The sequence below is a fragment of the Bidens hawaiensis genome, unplaced genomic scaffold (assembly GCF_021521415.1).
Source record: "Bidens hawaiensis isolate Kalapana, Puna unplaced genomic scaffold, B.hawaiensis_p1.1 tig00028006_1, whole genome shotgun sequence".
Classification (NCBI taxonomy): Eukaryota; Viridiplantae; Streptophyta; class Magnoliopsida; order Asterales; family Asteraceae; genus Bidens; species Bidens hawaiensis.
The window spans coordinates 176,388-203,804 of NW_027494544.1; the positions used below are offsets into that span (position 1 = coordinate 176,388).

General features: G+C 34.1%; 2 protein-coding genes and 1 pseudogene across 2 annotated transcripts; 1 reads left to right on the forward strand and 2 right to left on the reverse strand.

The window, feature by feature from the left end:
* The first annotated feature begins 243 nt into the window (after positions 1-243).
* On the forward strand, positions 244-894 carry LOC143576155 (putative serine/threonine-protein kinase PBL23 pseudogene; annotated as a pseudogene).
* A 17,849-nt stretch (positions 895-18,743) lies between these two features.
* On the reverse strand, positions 18,744-21,533 carry LOC143576156 (uncharacterized). The gene is made up of 8 exons (XM_077060319.1): positions 21,516-21,533; positions 21,375-21,420; positions 20,830-21,102; positions 20,310-20,588; positions 20,100-20,210; positions 19,264-19,361; positions 18,976-19,186; positions 18,744-18,886 (listed from the first exon to the last, which is right to left on the reverse strand). Exons 1-8 carry the CDS (start codon positions 21,531-21,533, stop codon positions 18,801-18,803), a joined length of 1,122 nt encoding a protein of 373 aa, XP_076916434.1. The 3' UTR covers positions 18,744-18,800.
* A 1,278-nt stretch (positions 21,534-22,811) lies between these two features.
* LOC143576166 (small GTPase LIP1-like) lies at positions 22,812-25,507 on the reverse strand. Its single transcript, XM_077060324.1, has 7 exons — positions 25,400-25,507; positions 24,080-24,171; positions 23,834-23,978; positions 23,455-23,759; positions 23,331-23,384; positions 23,126-23,247; positions 22,812-23,054 (listed from the first exon to the last, which is right to left on the reverse strand). Exons 1-7 carry the CDS (start codon positions 25,503-25,505, stop codon positions 22,886-22,888), a joined length of 993 nt encoding a protein of 330 aa, XP_076916439.1. The 5' UTR covers positions 25,506-25,507; the 3' UTR covers positions 22,812-22,885.
* Positions 25,508-27,417: the final 1,910 nt, after the last annotated feature.

Below are 27,417 nucleotides of genomic sequence, written 5' to 3' on the forward strand. Positions count from 1 at the left end.
TACTAAATTAAATAATTCAATATTAAATCAAATAAGCCTATTTTGAAATCAAATTAATGTTAAGACACATGTTGTACTGATTAATTAGAAAGATTAAATATACAAATGTCTACGATTAGAGTAGACTTTTGTGGCCGGAGAAAGAGATGTGATTCCTTATCTAGTATATATAATGCCACTTCTGATGTAATCATGTTCATTCAAGCTCTAGTTTTTCTTTTCAATTAATTTCATCAGTATTCCATGGAAGAGTTTAATCACCTCAAAATTCAATTGAAAGATATTCTATCGGCTACCAACAATTTTATACCCAACAATCGAATCGGGGGCGGAGGGTTTGGATCAGTGTACAAAGGGGAACTCTCTCGCCCGGAGGGACTCATAACAGTAGCCTGTAAGCGTTTGGATCCTAAATTTGGGCAAGGGCATGTTGAGTTTTTGAAAGAGATCATGATGCTTTCAAAATACAGACATAAAAATTTAGTCTCTCTCCTACACTTTTGCATCGAGGGTAATGAGAGGATCCTCGTGTACCAATATGCATCTCGTGGGAGCCTCGATTGCTATCTATGTGACCCTGGTCTTACATGGACTCAACGTCTAAAGATATGCGTTGGAGTTGCTCAAGCACTAAACTATCTTCATGATCCGACGGACACCCACCAAAGAATACTCCATCGAGACATTAAAAGTTCCAACATCCTTTTGGATGAGGACTGGAATGCCAAGGTTTCGGATTTTGGGCTATCTAAATTCGGCCCAGCTAACCAACCGCAAACATATGTTGTTTCAAATGCAGTTGGTACACTTGGATATTGTGACCCGTTGTATTCGGAGACAGGAATCCTAACGAAAGAGTCTGATGTTTATTCTTTTGGGGTTGTGTTGTTTTAAGTAATGTGTGGGATGTTATGTTATGAACATAGTGATGGTACGTTCCAGGGCATTTTAGTGCCTAAGTGGAAAGAAAGTTTTGAAGGAAAAAGACTAGAAGACATAGTTTTTCATGGCCTAAAGGATCATATGGATCCTGGTTCTTTGGAGACGTTCTCAACCGTCGCTTATCAATGCTTAAAGAGAGCTCGTAAAGAACGACCAACAATGGGGGAGATGGTGGAAAAACTTGAGATTGCACTTAAACAAGTACTTAATTTTTCTTACCATTTTATATGTTAAATGTTTCCCTATATATTACAAGTCTAGATTTGATTAATATCATGTAGACATAATAAAATATATATTGTTACAGGTGCTTTTTGATAATGTGGAAAAGTTTGAACGAATGCGGAGGAATGCAGATTTTGCGGTGTCTCCTCTATTCTACGAAATCAAAAGTGACTCTTGCTTTTTCAGAAGGGGATTCTTGTTGACGGCGGCAAAACGGTGATATGCTCACACTTTAGAAATTCAATCCTTTCCTTTGTTAATAAGTTTACTAAGCCTTAGCTCGCCTCGTGTCATTATAACATATATTGGCGACGCAGCCACGTGATTGGTCCACGTGGTCTCATGTGTTTGGTTGACTTTTTTTTAAACCCGTGTCAATGAGTCGTCGCAACGCGCGTTTTTTATTGTTTGCCGTGATCAGTTTGTGAGCGCAATGTGCGTGCTTTTTATTATTTAAATATGTTAATTTGTTGTGTTTGGGTGTGGACAAATTTATTTTGTGTTTTACTTTCGGTGCCGTGACCTGATATCGACCAAACTCGTGTTGATTTGCCACCACAACACACGGTTTTTTTGTATGATTTAGTGTCAGCACTATCGAATCCGGCCAACTCGCGTCAGTCAGTTCCAAACGCAGCACGCGAGTTTTCTTCTTGCCGTAGCTTTTTTTGTCTGTCGATTCCGGCGAAATTGCATCAGTGTGAAAAACAACACACATATTTTTACTGTTCGTTACAGTTGTTTTAGTATGTTAATTTGTTCTATATAGGTGCGGACAAATTTGTTTATGTTGTACCTTCGTTGTCGTAAGCAGATACCAACAGAAATTGCATAAGTTTGCCACCACAACACTCATTTTTTATTATGTTATTTGTTGTATTTAGTAGGGGTGTTCCGGATATCCGGTGTTTCGGATATCCGAAAATTTTGGATAGTCAATTTCAGTATCCGAACCCGTATCTGAAATTTCGGATATCCGTTCGGATAATAAAATGGATATCCGAAAATTGAAAAAAAATCACTATATATGTTTGAATATAAAAAAAATATATATATATAAACTTAAGATTTTGGATAGTTCGGATATTCGAACTATCCGAAAATTTTAGAATCACTATACGAATTCGATTTCGAAATTTTGGATATCCGAGATTCGGATATCTAAATTTTCGTAATTCGGATTCGTATTTTCGGATACGGATTCGGATTTTTTTAACACCCCTAGTATTTAGGCGTTACCAAACTTTTTTTGGGTTTATTTTCGGTACCGTAACTCAGTACAATTGAAATCACTTCGACTCGTAGCCGTATCGTACATACAGGTTGATAAGCTATATGACAGACAAAAAGCATCGTTAAGCCGGATATACTACCTAGTTGACTTTAAACTATTCCTTAGGGTCAGTGCGATTTAAACGAATTGCATGTTATAAAAAAGGCAAACAGAAAAATTAACGCTCATTTATGGATGGAGAGGGTAATTACTAAAAATCTAAAATGTTCACTATCTATTCCACAGTGGTTTTCAGTAAACAAGAACGAGCGACATCATGAACTCATATCTGCAGAAAAATGTGTTCCTCCATCTGACGTGATATTTCGTCCGCGAAATACAAAATTTGGTTCAAGGTCAGTCAGTCTACCTTGTCGTATATTCCAATTATTTTTATATTTGGGGAAGTATTGCTTCTTGTTTTTGTTGAATTGCTTGATTTAATATTCCAACTTTGTGTCCAGATTTCAATGCTTATTGAAATATGCATCGACCAAAGATTTGAGACTAGAAGTTGAGACTCAATTCTTGTCACCACATGTCACATATGTTGCAAACCTTGTCTACAAACGCGATCACCCTCATCAAGATAACCTGTGTATACCCTTCAAATACAAACTGGAAGAAAAGGGACAATATTATACATCATGTGTTGCACATGTTGGCGAACGCGGATGGCTAAGGACCGAACTGTTCCAGTTTACTAGCACCAAAAGCGAACATTATTTTGACATTCAGTTCTTGAGTGAGATGAAGGGCAAGGATATACTGTCTGAGTCTTGCTTTACCATTTCCATTGAAGGTGTTGAATTTTGTCCAGTAGCCTTGGTATGTATGTAGGCATATTATATTTCTTTGTTTACTTCAATTAATGGTCAAATTCTAATACAAATGAACGTAATTATAGGAGAATGATGAAGATAAGGTGGATATGCAACCCGCATACAATGATTGGGCGGAAAGATTGCCAGATGATTACTGCAAAATAGTGGAAGATGTCGATGAGTCCATGACTCTGAATGAAGTTTACTTGCTTCTTCGGAAAGGGCTCTACATAAATGATTCGCAACAGGTATAATGCACAAAGTGTACCTTCATGGTTACTTACCACATATGTTCATGTTCAGTTAAAAGCCATTTTTGATAACATGACAATGATGAAGAGTTTAAAAGTTAATGATTGATTACTTACAAGATATACTTTTGTTGATAAAGCAGTGGTTTTCTATAAGTAAGAAGTCAAAGAAACGTCCTATGCTACCAGCTCGAGCATTTTTAACAGAAAGAAGACCGCAACTGGATGATTATCTACCACCAGTAAAAAATTGTCTATGGAAGGCACTGCCAGGATCAAGGTTATGTAAGTGTGTGTGTGTAAATGTGTGTGTGCGCGCGCGCCCCTATTTAGAGATAATAACTGAATTAAGTATGTTGACCAAGATAATTAACAAAATAGCTATGTATTTTCAAAATTATCAATGAACTAGAGCGCGAGATGTGTAATTTGACACGACAGATTTCAATCTAGCGCACCAGATTTTGATCTGGCATATGACAGTGGCGTAGGAGATGACCTTAGCCCAGCATATTTGACGCAGTAAACTGCATCTGTTGCGCCACGGTGTAGTGGGAGGACACATGTCCCTCTCTGAATTAATTGATAATTAAAAAACAAAGTCAAATGTTGTTAATTCAAAAAAGTCAAGGTTGCTGTTTTGTTAGTCATCTTGGTCAACATGGTTAATTTGGTGATTATCCCCCCTATTCATCATATATTTTCATTAATTTGTTGAGTTATATACTTATATATCATGAAGGTAAGATATATATATATATATATATATAAGGAAACGAAACAATCATACCTTGTGGATTTTTATTAAGCTTGCAGAAAATGATGTAGGTAACCAACCATATAACTTTCTTGTAAAATAATACTCTATTTACAATCTTGCAGATTCAATGAGGCGGCCGAGTCTCTTTAAAAACAATCGCATGTGTGCGAATTGAATCTCGTCTATTATCACCCGATATAACGTATGCTTGTTACCTCGTGTTCAAGCTACCCGAAAATGCCTCCATGTTTGAGGGTATCGTAGTAACAAGTTTTAGGGATTATAAACAAACAAAAGATTACATCTATTTACTTGCCCCACCACATACCCCGATTATCGAAGTAATCCCTGGTGAGAAACCATCAAGAACGCGTAAAATAAAAGGTCATCCAAAACTCAGGTTGGATGGATGGATGGTTCCAGTGTGGGAGTTTCTACTTGGTTCTAATTCAGACTCTTTAGATATGGATGGTTATTTGATGAATGGAATATTGCCGGTCTTCTTATCCAGGGCATTGAGTTCAGGCCACATCAGTTGTTTAAACCTATTACTATGTAATATTGTCAATATGATTTACATTGGTAATGCTTTTTGCTTTTTATTTCTGTTCTTTAGGCTATATATTAATTTTGTGTTTTTAATTTTATTATCAGAGTGTGGATACATCAATTGACATATACAAGAACAGTCAATAATTTTATTATGTATATGGATTTAACTGCATGTTTTACTAATCGTATTACTTCTATTTATACTAACTGAAGCGACACGCGTGCTCCTTGAAATGGTTACATGAAACGCGGTCAGGTCCATGGCCCACCTGTTGTCCCCGTCATCCTCGCAGGCATCTAATTCCATTGTCGTAGGTCAATGTTGTGGACTTAATTGATCTAGGGCTGAGCAATTTGCTGTTCCAAACCGTGAGAAGTGAGAACCGGGGAACCGGAACCGAACCGCTAGATCCGAACCGCATTATTGTATTTGGGTCCGGTTCTGGTTCTTAAATTTGGGTGAAAACGGTTTCCGGTTCGGTTCCGGTTAGAACCGACGGTTCCAGTTATAGAACCGCTAGAACCGGGTTTGGCTTAAACTTTGAAGATTATATTTAAAATTCTATTTTATTAGTACTCTTTCATACTTCCATGTACGAGCGACCATCCACGTTCTCACTTTCCTTGTTAGTTGTTACATTTAATCCCTTACAATATAATAAACGATAATCATCTTCCACGGCCCTAAATCTGTTTTAAAAATTAATTGTTTTCTGAAATATCTTGAGCTATTCTAATCTATTTTCAATCCCCTTCATTAAAATATAATATGTTAATATGATAATGTTTTATTTTATGGGTTGTCGGTTGTTTCTTACACCTTCTAATATTTCATATTTAAAACTTTAATTCAAAACCGGTTCTAGCAAGAACCGTTTAACTCGGTTCCGAACTGAACCGGAACTGTTAAAATACGGTTCGGTTTTGGTTCTTATATTTAGCATTTAACGATTCCAGTTCGGTTCCGGTTCCAGTTCGATTCTTGCAGTTTTGAACCGTTGCACGCCCTAAATTGACCTAACAATCTCCGCCTTCAATCTAAGTTATTCGTAGGTCCTTTACACCTAGTAGATTTCTCATAAGACTATTAGGCGTGGATGACACTTTGCTTCCCACTTTAGAATGTCACGTCAACGTCACATCATACCCTATTCAATCCACTATCTTCACAACACTATAGAAATTGTCACCAATTCACCGCTTACCCCCTTTTCAAAGATAATGATAATATTTATATCACTAAAATAATTTAATATAACTAAAATTAATTTAATACAACTAAGCTTGAAACTTATATAAAAATAATGTTTCATTCATTGAAAAAAATAACAAGAATTAAAATTTAAAGCCTAAAAAAAGAAAAAAAAACAAACAAACATCTTTGTTGGCGATTTGAGCTTACAACGCCTCCCATGCTCGTTCACGTTTTTTGTCCGTGACGTCGATGTTAGTTTGGAGGATTGTAAAGTCCTCCCTCATTGCCGCCTCCTATTCCCACTTCCTCGCCTCCATTTTTTTTCTCATTTTGAGTTTTCACTCCTCAATTTCCATATATATAGTTGGTGTTAAGCGCGTCTAACTTGTTTGCCAACAAATCCAATTTATCTAACGTTAAATTCGATGGCAAGCTTTCGGTCTTAGTTCAAAGCAGCTTTTCTCGTTTTCGGTATCGAACTTTCACCCTCATGGTTACTATAGCGACTACAGCAAACACGATCGTATGAATAAAAAGCAAAACCACCAAACTCGACTAGACATAGGATGAAAAATCTGTAACAAAATTGAATTTAAAGTTTGAGTTGTTATAGATTTGTAATTTTTGATATGGAAAAAATGAGAAACTAGGGGTTTATATGTATGGTTTAATAAGTTATTTAATTTTTTTAAAACATATCGTTGTGCAAATGGTTTTATTGAATAAAAAATAGTTTTTTGTGTGTGGAAATTGTAAATCTCAACGGTAATTTGAGCGGCACTTTCTCCACAATATTGACACCGCCAAACAGCCTTAATATAAGGGGGGGGATGTTTGCACACCGCTGGCGCCGTTGCCACATGTACAAAGTAAGCGATAAATCAAGGACCATGCATAATAGTCGTAACGGTTTTGTTAGTATGCTGCCTTTTGTAGATCTAACTTTTCCCTTTTTTCTACGTATTCACGTATGAAGTGATATCTAATTTGGTTAGTATGCTGCCTTTGTAGATTTAACTTCTCTCGCATAGGTGGTTAATTTGTTCCAAAATCATTAAAGACAATATGCTTGGGGGAGGGGGGATCCGCGATATAATCAAATCGGGTACCCCACGACGAGCGGTAACACCATCGCCGTGGATTTAATACCCATTTCGGTGACTTCAAATGTTGGAAAAGAACCCGATTTAAAATTTGACCGACGGTAAATTTGTTTACTGTTGGTATTGAAAAAAAAAGTTTTTCCTATATAATATTCAATCATTTACTATTTCACCTACACACTTGAGCCGGATGCCACGGATTCGGGTTTGAGCTTGAGTTTGGGTTCGGGTTTGAGCTCGGGTTCTTGGTTGAAGAAAGTTGAGAAATTGATTGTATTTTGAAAAGAATTGGAGTGTTGAATGAAATGGAGTTGAGAAATTGTTTGAATAAAATGATGTTGAGAAATTGTTTATTTAAATAGGTTAATTTGTGTCACACCCCAACCTAAGGCGGAAATGTCGGGACGTGATTCGATTGCTCACAACTCGAGGATACTATCATAATATAAAAGTGACAATATCTAATTAATTATTTTATTCAGAGTATACACACATTATTCAATTACAACAAGCAATTTTAAATACATGAATATAAGCTCAAATAATGATTAACTTGATTATATCCTAAGGTCTTGTCTACGTGTCCAAACTTCAATCTTCAATACAAGCAACTTGCATATGCGTAGAAAATGGAGTTTGTCAACATAAAGTTGAGTGAGAATATCACTAGTTTTGCATGTCAATGTAAATAAGCATAACGTGATAAAAGCGGTAAATATAATCATACCACAAACAAGTATGTAGTCCGTTGCCAAGCGAATCGGGCGTTGGTCAATAGCATGAGCACCCAATACATGGGAATACGTCGGACCTCGCCGAATATACGAATGACTGAATATCAACACCATATACGAATGAATGAATATTAGCACAAGTAAGCACATAACACGTATATTTGATTAAGTCACTCATAATTACACGTATGCATTTGTTTGAGATATATATATATATATATATATATATATATATAGTATGAAATACGGATAGGTACGCATATGTCCCCAAAACGTTTAGAAAAGTTGGTAAAATAGGGGAATGATAAACTCACATTAGATTAATGATAAACGAATATAAGCACGATTAAGTGAGTTAATGAATAAGCGAGTCGTCCACTACAAGTCAAACGATATAAAAAATTTAGAATTTGAGATTTTAGGATCTGATAATATAAGTAAAAATGAACTCGTTTTCGTTAGAATAAATCCAAACAGACGTTTAGAATTTAAGTTATGTTTGTTTTAAGATTTAAGCGAGCTGGTACTAACCAGAATCCGAACAGCGAGTCGGAAGTCGGGTTTTGGGCAATAGCCTTAAAATTATGTTATGAGAATAAAAATCTTCTGGACCGAACGTTAAATCCAACCATAAGTATGAGAAAACATAAAGTCAAACTAGTTGACTATTTTGCCCTTTAACGAGTTTTAAACGATTTGACCAGTCAACACCCTTTAACCATGAAATTTATTGAAGGTTATTGACTAGGGAATATATATGAACGATTCCTATCTTTACAACTTACCCGGAAAGTGAAAGAATCAAGAGAAACGATAAGCAAAGGCCATACATATGCAAAGTCAGCTGGTTATGAACGTATCTTCAACCAATAAGCAAAAACCGAAGAGTTTGAGGAGGGACAGAGGAGGGTGACGGCTGAGAATAGTGTTTTAGGGTTTAGGGATGATTTGTGGCAGAGAAATAATGATATGTTTATATAGAATACACTAAATCGAACTAAATATGGTAACTTACTCGTTTAAGAAACCGAATGGGCCTTTAATGATCAAATCAATATTATAACCAATAAATTTCGTTCTTGATCAAGGGTTAAGGAGTATGGACATGTATCTTAGCTATATTAATTTTCTTGGGTCTTAAAACACTCAATTATGTCCTAAAATAAGCGATTTATATGCCAAAGACGAACTAGGAAACAGGATCGATCAAACAAACTGTGCAGGGAGGTGGTGGGGCTGCGCGATGGGCACGGGCACTCCACCGTGCGGAACTCCGGCCTAGGATGCTTGGAGTTTGTATTTTGGCAACTTTGGTCCTTCTAGTTTCTTATAATGTCCAATTTCAGGCTATTTTAAAGTTTAAACAAAGAATAATTAACTTTAAGAACTTAATGGGTATAAAATGAATATTAGAAACTTAATTACTTATACATATTTGATTTTGATCAATATTAAAGATCTAAAAATGTTTCGTTCGTAAACGAATACGGGTTTGGAAAATCCGAAATGTACAATTTGTGTTTTATTTTGTTATGGTATATTGGTTTTTAATGATCCCAACTATTGCATTTTGGTCACTGCTGGTCCCAACTAATGAATTGGCTATTGATGGTCCCAACTTTTAAAGTATTTGTTCCTAATGGTCCGCGACTAACAGAATTCTAACGCCTTTAGTTTCAAGTCATCGGAAAAACGTTTTTGGCCGGAAAATTCAAATTCATTGCCGGAAAACACCACCTGAACACCGCAACCACCGCCAATGAACTCACCGCTAACTAACTACCACCACTTGAGCACCATCAACCGATTCCGACGATGGTTCTAAGATTTCCGGCGACCTCAATAATTGGGGCTTTTACTAGAAAAAGGCTTCTAAAAGGTCCGAAACTAAGTTACCAAGATGTTTGGGACGAAAATGTTGAGTTTTCGGGAAAAAAAATTGAGATTTTCTGCCAAAAACCGTTTTTTCCGGTGACCTGAAACTAACGACATTAGGATTCTGTTAGTCCGGGACCGTTAGAAACAAATACTTTAAAAGTTGTGACCATCAGTAGGCAATTCATTAGTTGGGATCAGCAATGACCAAAAGGTAATAGTTAGGATCATTAAAAACTAATATACCTTTTTTTATTGAAACGGTAATATTACCGTTAGAAATGGAGAAGGGCTCACCAACACATTCTCTTTGCCTCCCAACTTAGGTAGACACCCCCCCCCCCCCCCCCCCCCACAAAAAAAAAAGCCACCCCTATTATCACCCCTCGGCCATGTCCCCCCTAACCGCCCATAATGAACAGCCTTAGGGGCAGTTCCAAGCACCATTTGTGGTCAAATCAACAAAAGTAGAGCGACTGGTAAATTTACCTTCAAACATATTTCTATAGGTGAGGAAATTGCATAACGGGCTATGAGGGTGCTAGTTATCAAACCTGGCAGAGCTGTGCTGACCATTACCAATCTGATGAATGATGTGGGCCCTAAGAGTGCTATGGTATGCCATAATTTTCACCATCCCCAACTCATGTCATCTTTTCCTTCAACTTCCCAGATGTTCTCATCATTGCGACCAGTGTGGACGTAAAAAATTATTTTTACAGGAGTCGGAATTTTTGGGTCGATATTCAGTTGATTCTTGGTATAAAAAAATATTTTGGAACGTTCTGCTGTTTGGGTCGGGTCGGGTCAAGTCAAATCCATATATAATTTTTTTTAGTTTGTTTTGACCGTTTTAGTCGGGTCACATAAAAAAAGAGAATCAAACAAAATATGTATAACAAAACAATATAGGTGAAACGTTATTAAAAATGCATAATTAAAACAAAATATATATAAAGTTGTTATCCTTTAATTTTGATAAAATATGGACAAACTTTTTCAATGACTTAATAAAATATATACAAGCTATGCACAAAATAATATATATATATATATATATATAAGGTTATGTTAGAATAAAAACCTACTTGAATTGTAAAAACTCTAGAAATTTATTCTCAACCATATGTTTTTATTTAAAGATTAAATCTTGTGATCCACAATTAAAGTTAATAAAAAATGTAAAAGTTTATTTACGTTTTCTCTCTTCTGAAAACATATATAAAAATTACTAAAAAAATGTAAAAAAAATAGCAAAACATTTTTTTTTTATGTTTTTGATGTTGTGTATTAAATATAACAACATATATTACATGTAACAAAAAAAAATGATGTTATATAGGGTTTTCTCAACTCAAGAGGGTTTTCAAACTATACTTCTCATATATATATATATAGGGTAAGGTTAAAATAAAAACCCACTTGAGTTGTGAAAACCTGCGAAAACCCTATATAAGATCGTTTTTTTTTTGTTACATGTAATATATGTTGTAACATTTAATACAAAAAATCGAAACATTAAAAAAAATGTTTTGCTATTTTTTAACATTTTTTTACTAATTTTTATATATGTTTTCAGGAGAGAGAAAAGGTTATATTTATATTTATATTTTTTATTCACTTTAATTGTGGACCACAAGATTTAAACATTAATTAAAAACATGTGGTTGAGAATGGGTTTTTAGAGTTTTCACAACTCAAGTGGGTTTTCATTTTATACTTAGCCGGGTGGAGTTATAATAAAAAGTGAAATGTGTTTAAAAAGTGTAAGAAGTAATCTGGTGCATTAGATTTGGTGATCAGATGGTCAAGATGGAAAGTGGATTTTATGGGCTGTGTGTTTTGTTTTAATACTTGTTTTGTAACACACTAGGGACATAAGCGTTTAGTGTGCTGTATTATATATGGAAACATAATCAATATGTCATTATCATATTTTAACCCAAAATTAAAATACAACACCAAAAACACATCTAATCTTTATTACTGTATGTTTTAAAACACTATACCAAATCTTAATTCATATTTAGAACACAACATTAAGAACAAGAAGAACAAAAACACATTTAACAGAAACACACCAATAATTAAAACATAATTAGTATAAATTTTGGTCGTACACCGCCGTGTTCCACCACCGCCGTTGTACGTCGCCGTGTTATAATCCAAAACTGTCAAATAGCTGCACCACGCTTTTCTGGCGGTAAAATCCGACCAAGAACTATCCAATAACTGCTGTGTTTCGCTACCCGCCGTACACCATATTCCGGCCCGTACACTGCCGTGTTCCGCCATATTCTGATCGTACACCACTATGTTCCGTCGTACACCATATCCTGACAATAATATTTTTTCAAATCATACCTAAAAGATATTAAATTAATATCTGATTTGTCAACCAAACCGGCCGGTCATGTGTGCATATTCGTTTTATTACTACTGTTACTGTCAACCATTTAATCATAACACAAATATTATATGTATCCACTTTCCTTTCTGAAGAAAACAAAATCTAAAGCATTTGCCCTTTGTTCAAAACTTAAAAGTTTGATTGTCTAAATGTCTACTAAACTGATTTTGATTGGAAAAGTGCGCTGGAAAAACGTGAGTGACCGGAAATTTCTGTTACGTCATCGGAATAGCGGTTACTCTCACCTGAAGTGTTATTCTCCATGGCTCCTCAATCGTTTCATGCCGTAAGCCCATAACAAAGGCTCAGATCTGACCGTGGATTTGGTTTATGACGCCTTGTTCGTAGCCATATCTAGAGGTTTGTTAGTTTGTTTTTTCTTCTTTCAAGCCATAATCGCTCGCTGGAATAATGGTGGTGATAGAAGATGATGGTGATGCTAATATGGGGTGAACGAAGATAGGGGCGTCAGAAACCATGGAGTCGCCGGAAAAAGTGGGGGCGCCGGAAACATGATAGGGGGAGGGTGATGGCTGTTTAAAATGGTTGGCCGGAATTTTATTTTTCTTCTTTCATTAACATTCCAAAAAATAGTAAAAGAATTCAGTCAAAATATAATAAAAGAATTTTGAACGATTGTGTGATATAATCAATTCAATGGTTCAGATCTTTTCTTACACTTCTTAGGAAATATTCACTTCATATTCTAACCTTTCTATATATATATATATATATGACGATTTCTATACTGTTTTTTATTTGCATCAGCAACTTTAGTGATTTTAATTTATTTCTTATATGGAACGTTTGTATTAAAATAATATGCATTAGTACCTATTATACTTTTTCAAATTCCATATTTAATGGTGTTTAAATTGGTTATGAATATTAAGCATAAATTAAGCAACAAACCATTGAAAATTAAGTACACTTTAAACAAAATTACAATGACCATCTAAATTTTGAATTTAAATATATAGTTGAAATCATTAATTTGTATTTTAAAATGGAATTATGTAATAAACCTGGAAAATAACTTATGTAAAAATAAAATTAAAAAGAAGCATTCACAAACATTAAAATATATACATTATTTTTGACATTTAGGCATAATTAGAAAATGGTCAAATATTAAAAATGGAAACAATGTTGAGATTGTAGAGTATTAAAAATTTTAAGCTTTGTTGCAAGATTGGTCAAATTTCGTAAAATGGGTATAAATATGTGTTTTGGTCAAAAATTAACAATAGCGATTTCATAACTAAATTAGTAATCGGGACTTGGTGCTTGTATGAAATGAACGTAAAAGTGCTTGAACACGAGGATTTGTTGCGAGAAAAAAAACCCGTTATCCTTAGGATAACAAGCAAAAAACCCCGGGTGGTGAAAACCATCACCGGTTTATTAATAATAAAGGTGATTACAATTGTGGAGCTCAAACTTGATCGTGATTACAGAGAATGCGAGTACTAGTAAGTTCTCGAGTGCTAGAGTGTGTGTTTGATCATTTGTTTAGAGCTCTGTTTATAATAAACAAAGTCTAACAACTAATGCCTATAATTTAGGAAACTATTAGACTAAATCTAATTAGCCGTTAATCTCTCAATCAACACGTTTCCTTTTACGCCACGATCTATCAACTGAAAGTGCGAGTCTTCGGGTGATCAAGCAACGGTCTTTGTTCTGGTATTCATGGAAAGTAGCAAATTTCGTGTTAGTTATATAATGTAATTAGGATACCAGTTACCTTAGAGGATACCGCATCCTGGATTCGTTCTGAATATAATCTTTGCTGAAGATACTGAAAATCCGTGCCCTAACAATATGTTATCAATATTAAGCATAAATTTTAGGTATTATATAAAGCTAAAGTAAATAAATGGGTATTTTATTAAAATGTAAAGTTGAATGATATTGGAAATATAAAAATCTTTTAAATATCGTTGACAATGGTGAAATAATGTTCTCTGAGATTAAATGTAATTATAATGATTATGTAAATTAATTTGAATTTCAAATACAAGATTGATTAGAATGACTATCTTCATTTTAAATTGAAGTATAAAATTATATTAAAACGGAAATAAATGAAGGTGCATTTTATTATATTGGAATTTTTAATTTAACTTTTGTTTTAGTTGCATTCAATGACTTTTTAGATAGATACATTAAATCGAAGGTTAAGGTTCAGTTTTATGAATAATAAAAGAATATCAAGACGATAAAGTTGTATTATACTAATTTTATTAAATAATATAGCGATAATTAAAAAATTTAAAATTAAATAGGTTAATTAGAAAACTTTCAAAAATTATGGAAAGGATTTTGATTTTTTAAACATTAAAATGGGAGGTTTATTTTATACATTAATTTTGACATTTAGTCATAATTACAAAATGGTCAAATATAAAAAATGAAAAGTTGTATCTTATACATTAGTTTTACCCGCATTTATTAAATCAAATTTGACCAATAAAGTTGTATTCTGAAAATATATTAAATCGAATTTGACTAAGAACAATAAAAGATTGATTATATAAAAATGATTTAAATTGCATGAATTGTGTAACATACATAAATAAATAGATAAATAATCATAACTTAACATCCATTGTTGAACAAAAACAAAGCCATTTTTGCAGCAAATACTCCTTCGTTGAAATTAGTTATTCTACCAAGTTGGACGTCCATAAGCTGAAATGAAAAAATAATGTCACACCCCGACCAAAGGCGGCGGAACATGCCGGGGTGCAACGATTGCTCATAAGCGCATGACACTATTTAAAGCGACAATATTTAACAAACTCATTTCATTTCACATCATCGAAAATGTCACATAACCAAATATTCATAACTCAAATACAACAAAATATAACAAAATATAGCAAATCAAATATTGTTCAGTTTTGCTAATATCCTAACGGTATTTGTGACGTTTTCTTCACCGAACTCCATAATCAACCTAGATGCAAACCTGTAACATTTCATAAAATAAAGTTTATCAACACAAAGGTTGGTGAGCAATTCATAAGTTTGAACAATAGATATATAGTATGAAAAGCCACAAAACTAGTATACAAAACCATAATAGCTATAAACTTGGATAAATAGTTATCGCTAACAAGTTAGCGACACCCAACTATAAGGGGTTGCCAAATAATTTAGGATTTTATAGTTATCGTTAATTGCATTACGTTAACGACACCTTGCCATGAGGGGTTGCCAAATGGTCTAGGATTTATAGTTCCACCATCCAAAAGCGATAAACACATAGTCAAATAAGCATAGAACACCAAATCAAGCAATTATTCAAGTAAGGTATACAACAACGTTTGTGGTTTAAGACCCAAGTATAAAACATTTAGTTTAGATAAGTTGAAATGTCACCCCCAAAATAAAAGATAGAAAACGGGGTATGAAGTTACTCACATTCAAGTAATAAACTTGAAAGATTGATTATTTGGAGATTTACCGGAACGACGAGTTTAACGTATGAAGCCTAAATAAAAGAAAGTCTTGGATTTAGAAAGGTTGTCTTGAAGATCTTTAAATAAAATAACTGTTGCAAAAACTAAGCAATTAAAGTTCAAGGTTTAAAATGTAACTGTTTAAGAATTTATAATAATAACCCTTTTAAAAAATTTAAGTTTGCTCAAAACCGGGTTAAAGTATCTAACCTTAATATTTGCTTAACCAATGTTAAGTAATAAGGTGGGGAAAATGCTAAAATGCAAGTTCCATTAGGCTAAAGATACTAAAACGGGTTTTTAACGAGTGTTCGGGTTGTCGGTTCGGGTCTTGACAAATGGTCAAACCCAAATTCAACTTTCCAAAATATTAATTGTTATGAGATAACTCATTAAAACATACTAACACTTAACCAAGTATGTAGATCTATTGTTTAGAACTAACAACGCACGTTAAGCGAGTGTTCGGTTTTGTCGGTCCAAGCTATGTTATGAGATCAAGTTGGATCCAACTATTCCAAGTACTTAAGAAAATAATTAAAATCAGTTTGTAAACTATTTTTTAAAGAAATATACAAGTCTTGATAACCAAAAACACACTTGTGTGTCTTAAGCGAGTAAAAGTCGATATAGTTCGGTCTCCATCTCACAAATAGTTCATAGATGGTTTCTATATGCCCAAATATCATAGAACTTGTATATTGGTTTATAAATGAAGAAAACTTAAATTTTACAACAAAAAAAGTTAACTACAAGTCTTTTAAGCAAAAGTTTCGGTTTAGTTCGGTTTCCATCTCCCAACGAGTTCATAGATGGATTCCATATGCTTAATATCAAAGAACTTGTAAAAATGATTTTTGAAACTCAAATCTAGCAATAAACATGTTTAAACAACTATTTTAACAAAACTAGTAAACAAAAGTTTGGTTTCCGGTTTGGACTAGTTTCGGTTAAACCGAGGTTAGTCTTATACAAACCCACACCATGGAACTTGTAAATAAGATGAACAAACTAAAGGGTTAGAAGTTAGTCATAAGTGATATGTATAATAAGTTATGTGTGTGTAAATATATATCAAGAACACGAAGTCCTCCATGAAGTCTTGCCTTATGACATTCGAAACTTAACCAACCAAAGTCGGTGAAGTAACAAATAAAGGAAACAAGGGGTGTGTATTATATATATGTTGTACCACCATATTCAAGAGTTAGTAATGTTAGATGAACAAGTTAGAATGAAAGACTATAGTTAGTTTGACTTGAGAAGTCAAAACTTCAAGAATACATAAGAAATAACAACCTTGAATCTATGGAGTTTGAGAGAGTTTTTGGAGATGTAGCAAGAGTAAAATGAAGAAGATGGGTGTGTATATATAGGGAAGGAGTGAAGGGTTGGGTATAAAGATTCTTTTATGGTTTGCAAAAAAATGGGTATGTTTAAATGGTCAAACAATGCATAATATAAAAAAAATATATTTTATATATTTTAAATGACAAGATCCAATATTTTATATATTTGAAATGTTCGGGTTACAAATGGGTCGGGTTTACATAACAAAAGTGACCCGAAATTGACGAATGTCACAAATAAAAATGTATATTTTGGTTTAGTAACAATTACCAATGGATGTAACCGGAATAATTAACAGAATAAATCCGATAACAATTGTAATCACAACCTAAATAAACCACCCATTGTATGGAAGATGGAGTGGTGTTGTCATAAGCTAAAATCATTAAAATTAAATTAATGTTACATAATATATTATTTCGGCTAAATTAAAAAATATAAAAGTATATTTGGTTTAGTAAGAATTACCAACATATGTAACCGGAATAATTAGCAGAATAAGTGTATGGAAGATAGAGCAAGTAGATAAACTTCAGTATTTTCATTGAATCCTGAATTTTGATGTACAACCTAAATAGATTATATGAAAATCATATAATAATTAAAATCAATACAAACAAAAAACGGCAAAAAAAATGAATTGACAATGACAACAATTGAATGATATATGAGAATCGGTCATTAAAGTATAAAACTACCTTACTGGAAAAATGGAATAGATGATCAGCAGAGGCAGGTAATTCGCAAGAAAGAGAGAGAAATTAAAATGATTATTAGGGTTTGCAATGTTAATATTTATATAATTAGTTTTTAATGTTAAGGTTTAAATATTTATTGGTTGATTAAAAATAAAATCGGTTATCAAAACTTGTGAAATGAAAGTTGTCTTGGTAATTATTAGATTAATATTAAATGGCTAATATGTGGAAATTAGATTTATGAAAAGTTAATGACATGAAAGACTATGTAGACAAGCTAGATGAATGACATGTGTACAAAATTATGTTGTTTTAATAGATTAGTAAGATGAAAATGTTAGAAGCATTTAAAAATTACAAGGGAGAGTTGGTTTGGAAAGAAATTAACATATTTACATGGATAAAGATGAGAGGACAAAATTGAAAATTGTAAGTATTAAAGAGTTGAGTAAAGATAAGGGTACAAAAGTATACCTATTAATTAAAGGAGACAAAGAAAAAACAATTTTACCCCTTAAAAAGGTTTTTATTACTTACAAAAAAAAATGCATCAAGTTATCCTATAATCCTATATACATCAAAACTTATAAACTCTCAAGAGTTAAAAAGTTCTTAAAATATCATTCTCAAATGTCTTATAATATAAGCATGCACATTGATAATAAGATGATCAAATTATAAAAATATCAAGAGGATTAAAATACAGTCACTAGATTTGCAAGCTGTATTGGGCACCACGTAACAGGGTAACCATGTACAAACCCACCTGTTATGGCCGAGACTTGCAGCTTATTAGTGTGGTATGATACACTATATTGTGACATGAAGAATTATTCTTTTTAATATAATAGCTAACTCAATAGAAGCGGAATTAACAATTTTTACTTGCTTCTTTCAATCTAATTATTTTGATTATAAATAATTAAAAACCCATAAAACAATAAGCTTAAAACTACATTAAAACGCATGCCAATGAATCATGCAGTTGATTAATTTGTCATGTAAACATCATAATGGGACCTATCTTTTGTTACAACACTTTTAAAACCCAAAATAAACAGTACCATATGAACTATTTTTCCAATTCGAACTATTTTTCCAATTCCTATGAACCAGTCGATTGTATAAAAGTTCACCTCATCTAGTATGGTCGAAACTTCCTTGCAGCCCGCAATTGTTGTATTCTTTTCTTGTCCTGCTCAAATTTGCTTTGCAGCATCATGATCTCTGCAATGATCCGAAAACATTTGAACATAATATTGCCAATAATGAAAGTAAACTTTTGTATTATAAAAAAACAAAAGGAATGAACATACCGTTCCTCTGTGCCTCCCTTCTCTGAAAACTATAAAAATTAATGCCCACTTGTTTATCTTTCTTTTTCGACATCTTATCCATTACAGCAGCTTGTGCAACTGAACCAACAGTTGTACCACTTTCAGCATCGGTTGTTTTCTTTCTACCCTTTAAATGAGTAACAACGGTCCATCCACCTTCTGCTGCTTCCTCTTCCCGTTCTTTTCTTTCCTGCATTTTCTTAAAAATTGACCTTTCTTTTCTAGTCACACTTAGTATTCACAAATTTCAGAGTAAACTGATATTACCTTCTCCTTTTGTGCCCAGTAATCGACCAGGAAATCATTGATATTTTCCATCAAAACCTCTGCCCCAGGCCTAGCTCTATGATATTTAGTAATCCATCCTATCAACATCAATAAAACCATCTTAATTAAGATTAACTTATTACAATTTGGCCCTTTCGTTAGAAGAACTTTATGCAGTTTGTTTACTATTATCAAACATACCCTGTGATAAACTGAACATCTAGGCATGTACATAAACCGACGTGAGCAGTTAATGGGAGGTCCATTTATTTAATAAACAAACGAGCATGAAAAAAAAAGTTGTTCATTTAGTTTAACGCACGAACACGAGCACATGTCTTGCTTGTTCATTTATGTTATTTTATGTTCATTCATTTAAATTCATTTATGCTCGTTCATCTACGCTCAACTATGTTTGTTTAAGTTCGTTCATTAATATTACATTTAATTTTTAAGCCCATTACAATTTAATGTAGTTTTAAAACTTTGTAGGACCAACATTTTTGTTCACGTTTACTTTTTATGGTGTTAGCTCAGTTACATACTCACGTTCATTCATCAATGTTCAGTTTGTTCGTTCGTTTACATTCGTGAACCGTTCATTTATACTGTTAATAAGCGGACATAAACAAACAACAAAGTGTTCCTTTCTTAACAAATAAACACGAACAAGAAAAACTTGTTCGTTTAATTGTCTTTGTTCAATCATTTGTTCGGTTAAAGTTAAACAAACAAACACGAACATGCTTCGTTCATGTTTGTTCAGTTTGTTAACAGGCCTATGAACATTTAAATATGCATAGCCTTTAATCTCATCTAGTTGTGAAAATACATACTTTTCATTCCTGTTGTCTCATCTTCATCACCTGAAGAAATTTGATAGACTTCATCATCATCATCAAGTAAAGAAGCTTCATTTATCAATTGAGACACACTCTTTGGTTTACCTACAAGAATGCATAGGCTTCTATTTGTTAACAAGATATTAAAGTATTAAAAAAGTTACAGATGTAAAAGACTTTTAGTCAAAGTTTGTAACTGCATACCACTTTGTTGATTAGAATCATCTCCAGCTTCATTAGCATGTAAAATATGTTCATGAGTACCAACTTTCTTGCTATTTTCTTTGACTTTTCTCTTTTTCTTCAATTTGTTCCTTTTTTTGTCACTCGTTTCAGCACTGTTTTTACCTTCACCAACATCATTTCGAGTAGGGGAGACAACGATTTCAGGTGTTTCTGCTTCCGATAGCTCTGTGGTTTTTCTTTTCTTTTTTCTTGAAATCTTTTTCATTTTCTTGTCAGAATTTGCATCATCCGGATTATCTGGCTCATAATTGAAGATATTATGCTACTACTAATTACCTATTATTATAATTTATAATAACAATATAGTGGTTTTATTAAACACTTAATTTCTAATGTCCTTAGCAATAATATAAAATGAATTGAAATCAATGCAGTCAATAACTACCATGAATTTTCACATGGAGAACTTATGAACATGAGATGTTTAAGAAAACAATTTTGCAAATTTTCATTTTTGATCAGGAGTGTAAGTGCTTACCACTTCGTTGATTAGAATAATCTTCATCTTCATTAGATTGTGAAACATATTCACGAACACCGCCTTTACTTTTTTCTTTATCACTTTTCTTTTTCTTCAACTTGTTTCTTTTTCTGTCATCGGTACTGCTTTCGCGCTCGTTGACATCAGCTGGCCTAACAAAAACAAAACTTTCAACTGTTTCAGCTTCAGGTAGCTCTGTACCTTTTCTTTTCTTGTTTCTTGCAATTTTTTTCATTTTCTTGTCAGAATTTGCACCATCTACACTGTCTGCTAAAAGTAGAAGACATTACGCAATCAATTACATATCGAGTTCTCAATAACATATAGAAGACTTTTCAGCACAACCAAAGAAAAGAAAATAGTAACTTGAGCTAAATATTTGACATAAAAATAAAATCAAAATGAATTGTTCTCCCAAAATGTAAAATAAACACATCTCAATCAAATTCCAGTGACATGTATATCATCTCATCCTACCTAATTGATTGAAACTAGAGATAATAATAATAATAACAATAATAATAAATGAATGAATGAATTACCAGTGTTCTTTGGTGCTTTCTTCTTCCTCTTGCCAATCGCTTCACCCTGCAATTGGCAAATTTGAAAACAAGAATAAATAAAAGAATAATGATCATTGGTTATGAGTAAAACACTATCAATTACACGTCTATGCAAAATACTGATGACGAATTTACCATGGTGTGTAGACGAGAAGAAGAAGAAGCAAAACCCTAGGGTTTACTGGAAGACGATTTGCAGAGCTTAATGATAATGATAGAGTTAGAAAGAGCTGGGCTTTATATTGCCTCAAAAGCCCAAACTCTATTCTTCGCTTACAAACAAACTTATGTTTTTTAAAATATTAAGAAAAATGTCCTTTTTTGTTAACTTGGGGGGGGGGGGGGGGTAAAGTTCTAATTTTCTAAGACTTGATTGATAACTCGTTACCCCTGTATATTAAAAAGAAGAAGAATATGTATGTGAGGTAGTTTTACTGTTTAATTTAATTTTAAGTGATTTGATTGGACCAACTTTTCCACTATGTAATCTTCTGTCTTTTAAGTTTTAAGGAACTAAGTTTTATCTTCATCGCTTCACCCTAACACTGCCACCACATGATTATCATGGTCATCATCTCGGGTTCGATTTCAGAAGCCTTGGTGGCGGTCAAGTTGATTAGAGTTCATTTATATTATTTGGTTTATATATATATATATTGTATGTATTTTGAGTCATTCTTTTAATATTATCTCTAATTTTAGTTCAAACTTGTTTCTACAACTTTTTTTAGTGTAACTAATTTGTTTAACTACAATAAAATGAAATATATTATTTTGAACCAAAAAATATGAAAAATGAAAATATAAAAAGAATAAATCATCTCAACAATTTACATCACGTTGCGATCATTCATGATTGGTTCATTATAGTTTTGAGAAACAACAAACCCAACTTGGAGGTTGAGCGTGCCTGCAAGACTAGTCTAACAATTTAATGGTTTAAAAGTTCAGTTTTGACTGTCTGAACCATATTTTTCTTTCTAAATCGTTATGCTATGCTATATTAAAATTAATTATAAATATGGTTCATCAAGATAATACATATGGTAAAAATAGACAAGGTTATACGGTTCGTTCCAAGCACCAAATCAGCCAAGGTTAAACCATCAAATTGTCATAACCAAATCTTGAAACTGGTCGTACCAGCCGACTTGCTCTTGTTTAGTGGTCGTTATCTGCTTCAACCGATTTATCAACACATAATTGAAGCAAGGAGGTTCAATCAAAGTGCTTCAGGTTATTGTCATTAAGTGTAGAATTTTCTGTTTTCATTTTAAATTTTATGAGGCATGGTCAAATAACCAAAAGCAAAAGAACCTGCTTTAAATCATTGCAAACTCTTACCTTCAAGTAAAAAGAAACTATTTACTGAAAATTAGCATTGTTTCAACTTTCAAATTTCAACAAACCACCAAACCAAAATATAAACTTCTATCAAAGATGCCTACATCTTTTTCTTATATGTGTGTTAAACTAAATGCAAAGATGCATCAAACATTAATATCAGTGCGTTTCGACCTAATACTGCTCAATTCCGGAGCCCGAAACCTCTGGAAATTATAGTTTTCCGGGGTCAACACAGGCTGCTGAGGATACAACGTTGGAGGCGGAGTTAGATTTCGCTGAGCTGGCAGTGGCGGTAAAACATTCCCAATTTGACTGCAAACACCACACCAAGTTACACTCAGAATAACTACAGAAAATGCATTAATATATATAATTAGTGTCACCTTGTACTGGAGTATGCACGATCTTCATCACTGTCATCAGACCTCTGCAATGGCGGATGTATGGTGGTTGACCATGGATTTGCAGTAGGCAAATCATCTGAAAAATATCTTCTCCTTACCAACTGAAAATATAATTCCCATACAATTTATGTTACTAAAATACTAAATTAAATTCATTTTAGTCTGAAAATAAATAACTACTTACCATCCGAAAAAACTTCATCACCGATTCCTTATCATATCTTGCTTCTTTTGCAGCCTGCATATTTTTAAAAGTGTAAACACTAAAAAAAATATTATGTGAAATTGGCAAAAATTGAAAATCTTACCGCTAGAAGGCCGCCACTACCGGGAAAACTGTCGGTTAAAGGAAGCTCTTCACTTGGTGGAAGTAAACCTTGTTTTTCGACCCACTGGCGGGCAATATCTACAAGATTGCCACTGCTATTTCTTCTACCCTCTTTGGAAGCTATATCTGCCTTGTTTCCGATTACAATGTATGGTACCAGAAGCCCACCAGGCCCACCATTAGCTAAAGGGGCTGAAAACGTCCCGGTGGTGGCAATCTCTGCAGCCCATTTCTGCAAACTTGTTTTTGTCCTCCTTTGAGAGAGATCGTGTACGAATATAACACCTGTAAACGTATTTAATCATTACTATTAGAACAGAACAAATATGATTATGAAGAGATAGAAACATAGCATGTACCGTTTATTTGAGAATAGAACATGGAGCGACAATCATGATACCGCTCGTGTCCAGAAACATCCCAAAGTTCAACAAAGAATTCTCTATCTGTATCAGCTTTAAGGCTACGTGAAGAGCTACTGCTAGATGATCCATACGTAAAATGCTGCAGAAATGTCATAATAAAATACTTAAAAAGAAGAAAACAAGTTATTTATGTATGGCAGTACTGGAAGCTATTTGTGGAGAGAAATATGTACGACAAACCTTAACGTCCACTGTACACCCGACTGTTTGAGCAGGACGAGCGATGGATGAACCTTTCACAATCAGATGAACAAGAGAAGTTTTCCCAACACCTACAGATGCATATAACAACTTTTAATATACCAAAATGGATTATAACGGTTTTATTTATATTTAAGCATTAAGCCAATGCCTTCTTGCTAATGAGGTCCCCTCTCTTAATTCTAGTAAAAAAATAAATAAAATAAATAAATAAATACCCTTCTGACCATCGAAATTGAAAGACAAAACAGTAAATACAGAGCACCATAATTTCCATTTAATGAAGTATCGGTATCATTTCACTTGAAGATGAACACATAAATACTATGGTCTAACATTAGTGCTTAGTGGTATGCATCAAACCAACAAAAAAAGAAATTGAAAAGTGCACTTAATCTTTTAATTGCAAATGTAATAGCTTTTAAAGAATATATGATTGTGCATTTGTACCCTTGGAAGCTCATAGAAGTGGTAAGAAAATGTGAAATCTTAAATTGGAATCTTTCCATGTTATGCGTCCGTTTTAAATATTTGGTCGCAGCTCAAAAATGACTTGCTATAAGTTATACATGACTACATATATTCATGAGTTAGTTAACATTTCATGCTAAAATTTCCCCTATGTTTTGCCCATTTTGCCAAAAATTGACTAAAACAAAAGTGCATATGCACCCTTCTCTAACGCATATAGGATCTTAGACGCAACTCAAAACCAATTAACGGGTGAGGAACTGATACAGGGTTTTATAGGCCGAAGCCCGAAGGAACAATTCACATCTACCCACTATGGCACCAGCAAACTACTCAACATATAGGTATCACTTAAGCAAACGTTAATGTGTGAAAGTTAAAAACAAGGGTTGTCTTTTGAGTAAATAGTAACAGTTCAACGATTAGCGGATCAAAAATAAAGCACGTGTTACAAAAAGGACGTGCTTAAGGGGAGCATTCGTTTGCCATAATATGCCGCGGTAAGTATAACGAACAGCCTTCATATCTAGGTGGCATTTTATTTTCTGAATATTCGAAAGCAAATGTAAAAGTTTAGTATCATTCAACAGCAACCAGTCTTCAAATGCATCAAGTCATCTCCCAAACAACAAGATCAAGGATACGTTCAGACGCGCATTTTAACAAAAGCAAATACAATTCAAATAACTAGTGTAACTTAACTAACCATCAAACAATACATAACACCAAAAGAGTGTGCAAATAAAAAATATATCTCCTGTGAGCCAATTATCATATTATAATACATGATGAATCACAAAACTCAACCCTAAGTAATGTTAATATTACCTGAATCGCCAACAACGAGAACTCGAACCTGACCGGACGGCGGAAGGCCATTTTTATCTTTGATAATATTATTATTGTTATCCCTGTCACGGCCTCTCCAAAACATAGCTATTTGGGTGATCAAAATCAGGTGGGATTCATTGGTTGGATTAGAGTATAATAACTAGTAATTAGAGAGGTGAAGTGACGATCTGAGTGAATATGTATATATAGTAGGGGGTTTTGGATTGATGGATTGTTGGTTTAGGTTATTATAGCTAATTAGTGTTGGTTGGTAATAGTTTCTTCTTTTCTTGTGTTACGGTAAACAATCGTATATGATATGATATGATATGATATGATATGATATGATATGATAGATTGATTTCCACAAAATCGTTCACCAAGAAAGAAAGGTGGATGGAGTTTCCGATACGACCCGATTACCCGAATTCGCCCGTTTTAACCAAATTTGTTGTGCTGGTGCTAACTACTAGGGTGTTTGGGCTTATTGTCCAATAACTTAGAAAGGTGTTCGGCAAATGTAAAAACACTTTTTGTTTTGGCTTTTTGATTGGCTTGGAAAAGTTATTTTTCAAAAGCCCTAATTTGAGGTTTTTAAAAAATACTTTTGACTTTTTGATTAGATATTTATTAATTTACCCACCCTTTACCCTAATTCAAAATATTCATAAAAACACAACGTTTTCTTCTCTTCTCCTCTTCTTCTCACGTTGCTAACCAGCCACGTATTGCATTGTATGTCATCTCCTTATTATACATCCTATATTATTGTTATGCCTTGTGCTTTATCAAGCCTACATTATTGAAGAAACACTAATCGACCCCGGGCAGATTACGGATGATCTGGGGGTTAAATAGATGTTTCCCACGAGGGGTTAGACCCGGCAAAGATGGTTCTTCTGATAACCTGCAAAACAGACACCGTGAGCTCGTCACTGAGAAGGGGGGGTGCCTCCTTGTGGCCACCCTCCGGCGTGAGAATCAGACTAGATTGCTCTTGAATATAAGTGTATATTAAGAGATTGCTAGAGCAGATATCAGGTATAAGATGTAAGATACAAGATAAGATGAGATGATCATACCATTTGGGGTATTTATAGCCGAAGATAGGTTTCCAAGAGGGTATAGCCGGTTGAATAGTATTCCTGTTCTACCAACTGTGGCCTACGCACGTGCCATGCTGGTAGTTTGTGGGTAGGCAGCGGCTGACAGTGACCAGGCCTGCTGTGTACTATTCCTTTTCCACCAACTGCAGGCTATGCACGTGGTATGACAGGAGTTGGTGAGTAGGTACCGGCTAATAGTGACATACAGTACAAGAGCATGCTGCTCGCCATACTGTTGTCAATGGGCTGTCGTATCTCTGGTCAGATCTTTTGCCCATACCTCGTCAGGTACAGTACAAAAGATCTTCCAGTATCGTACGGACTGGCTCATTTGGGCGGGAGTATTCCCCCTCCCGCCTTTGTGCGGGATTGTTCCCGGCTTTGCTCATTCCTTCAGGTGACTACTGAATTATTGAGAGCTAAGTGCCTTGTGCGTGTAGCCTTGCTGCGCGGGTGGCCTTCCCTGATGGCTTGTATCCGCAGCTGCGGGAACAGGCGGAGTACTTCACCATTGGGAGGCATTTCCTGCGGGAACAGCTTGCGTACTGCGCGTAAGGACGTCACGTCTCTGAGCATGGTGGGTCCCGCGGATCCAGTTGGTTTCTGCGCAGACGTCTCTCTTCAAGGTGAGTCCTGTGGGTCCAACTGGGCTCTGCTGGGACCTACCTCTTCAAGTCCCCCCAGTCCAATGTTCTTCTCATGAGTGTTTAATAAGTGAGGTGAACTTTTGGACTTAAGCAAAGGGTTTTTGAAAAGGGTTTAGTTTTAAGGTTTTCCATGGGGATTCTTCCCGCGGAAGTCCTTATGTCACTTGCAGAAATTCCCGACTTTCCTGCTTGATCTTTGGGTATGATGCGGGTAGGTCTGTAACCTCCTCGCAAGTCACGAGCGTTGAGTCACACTTGTGTG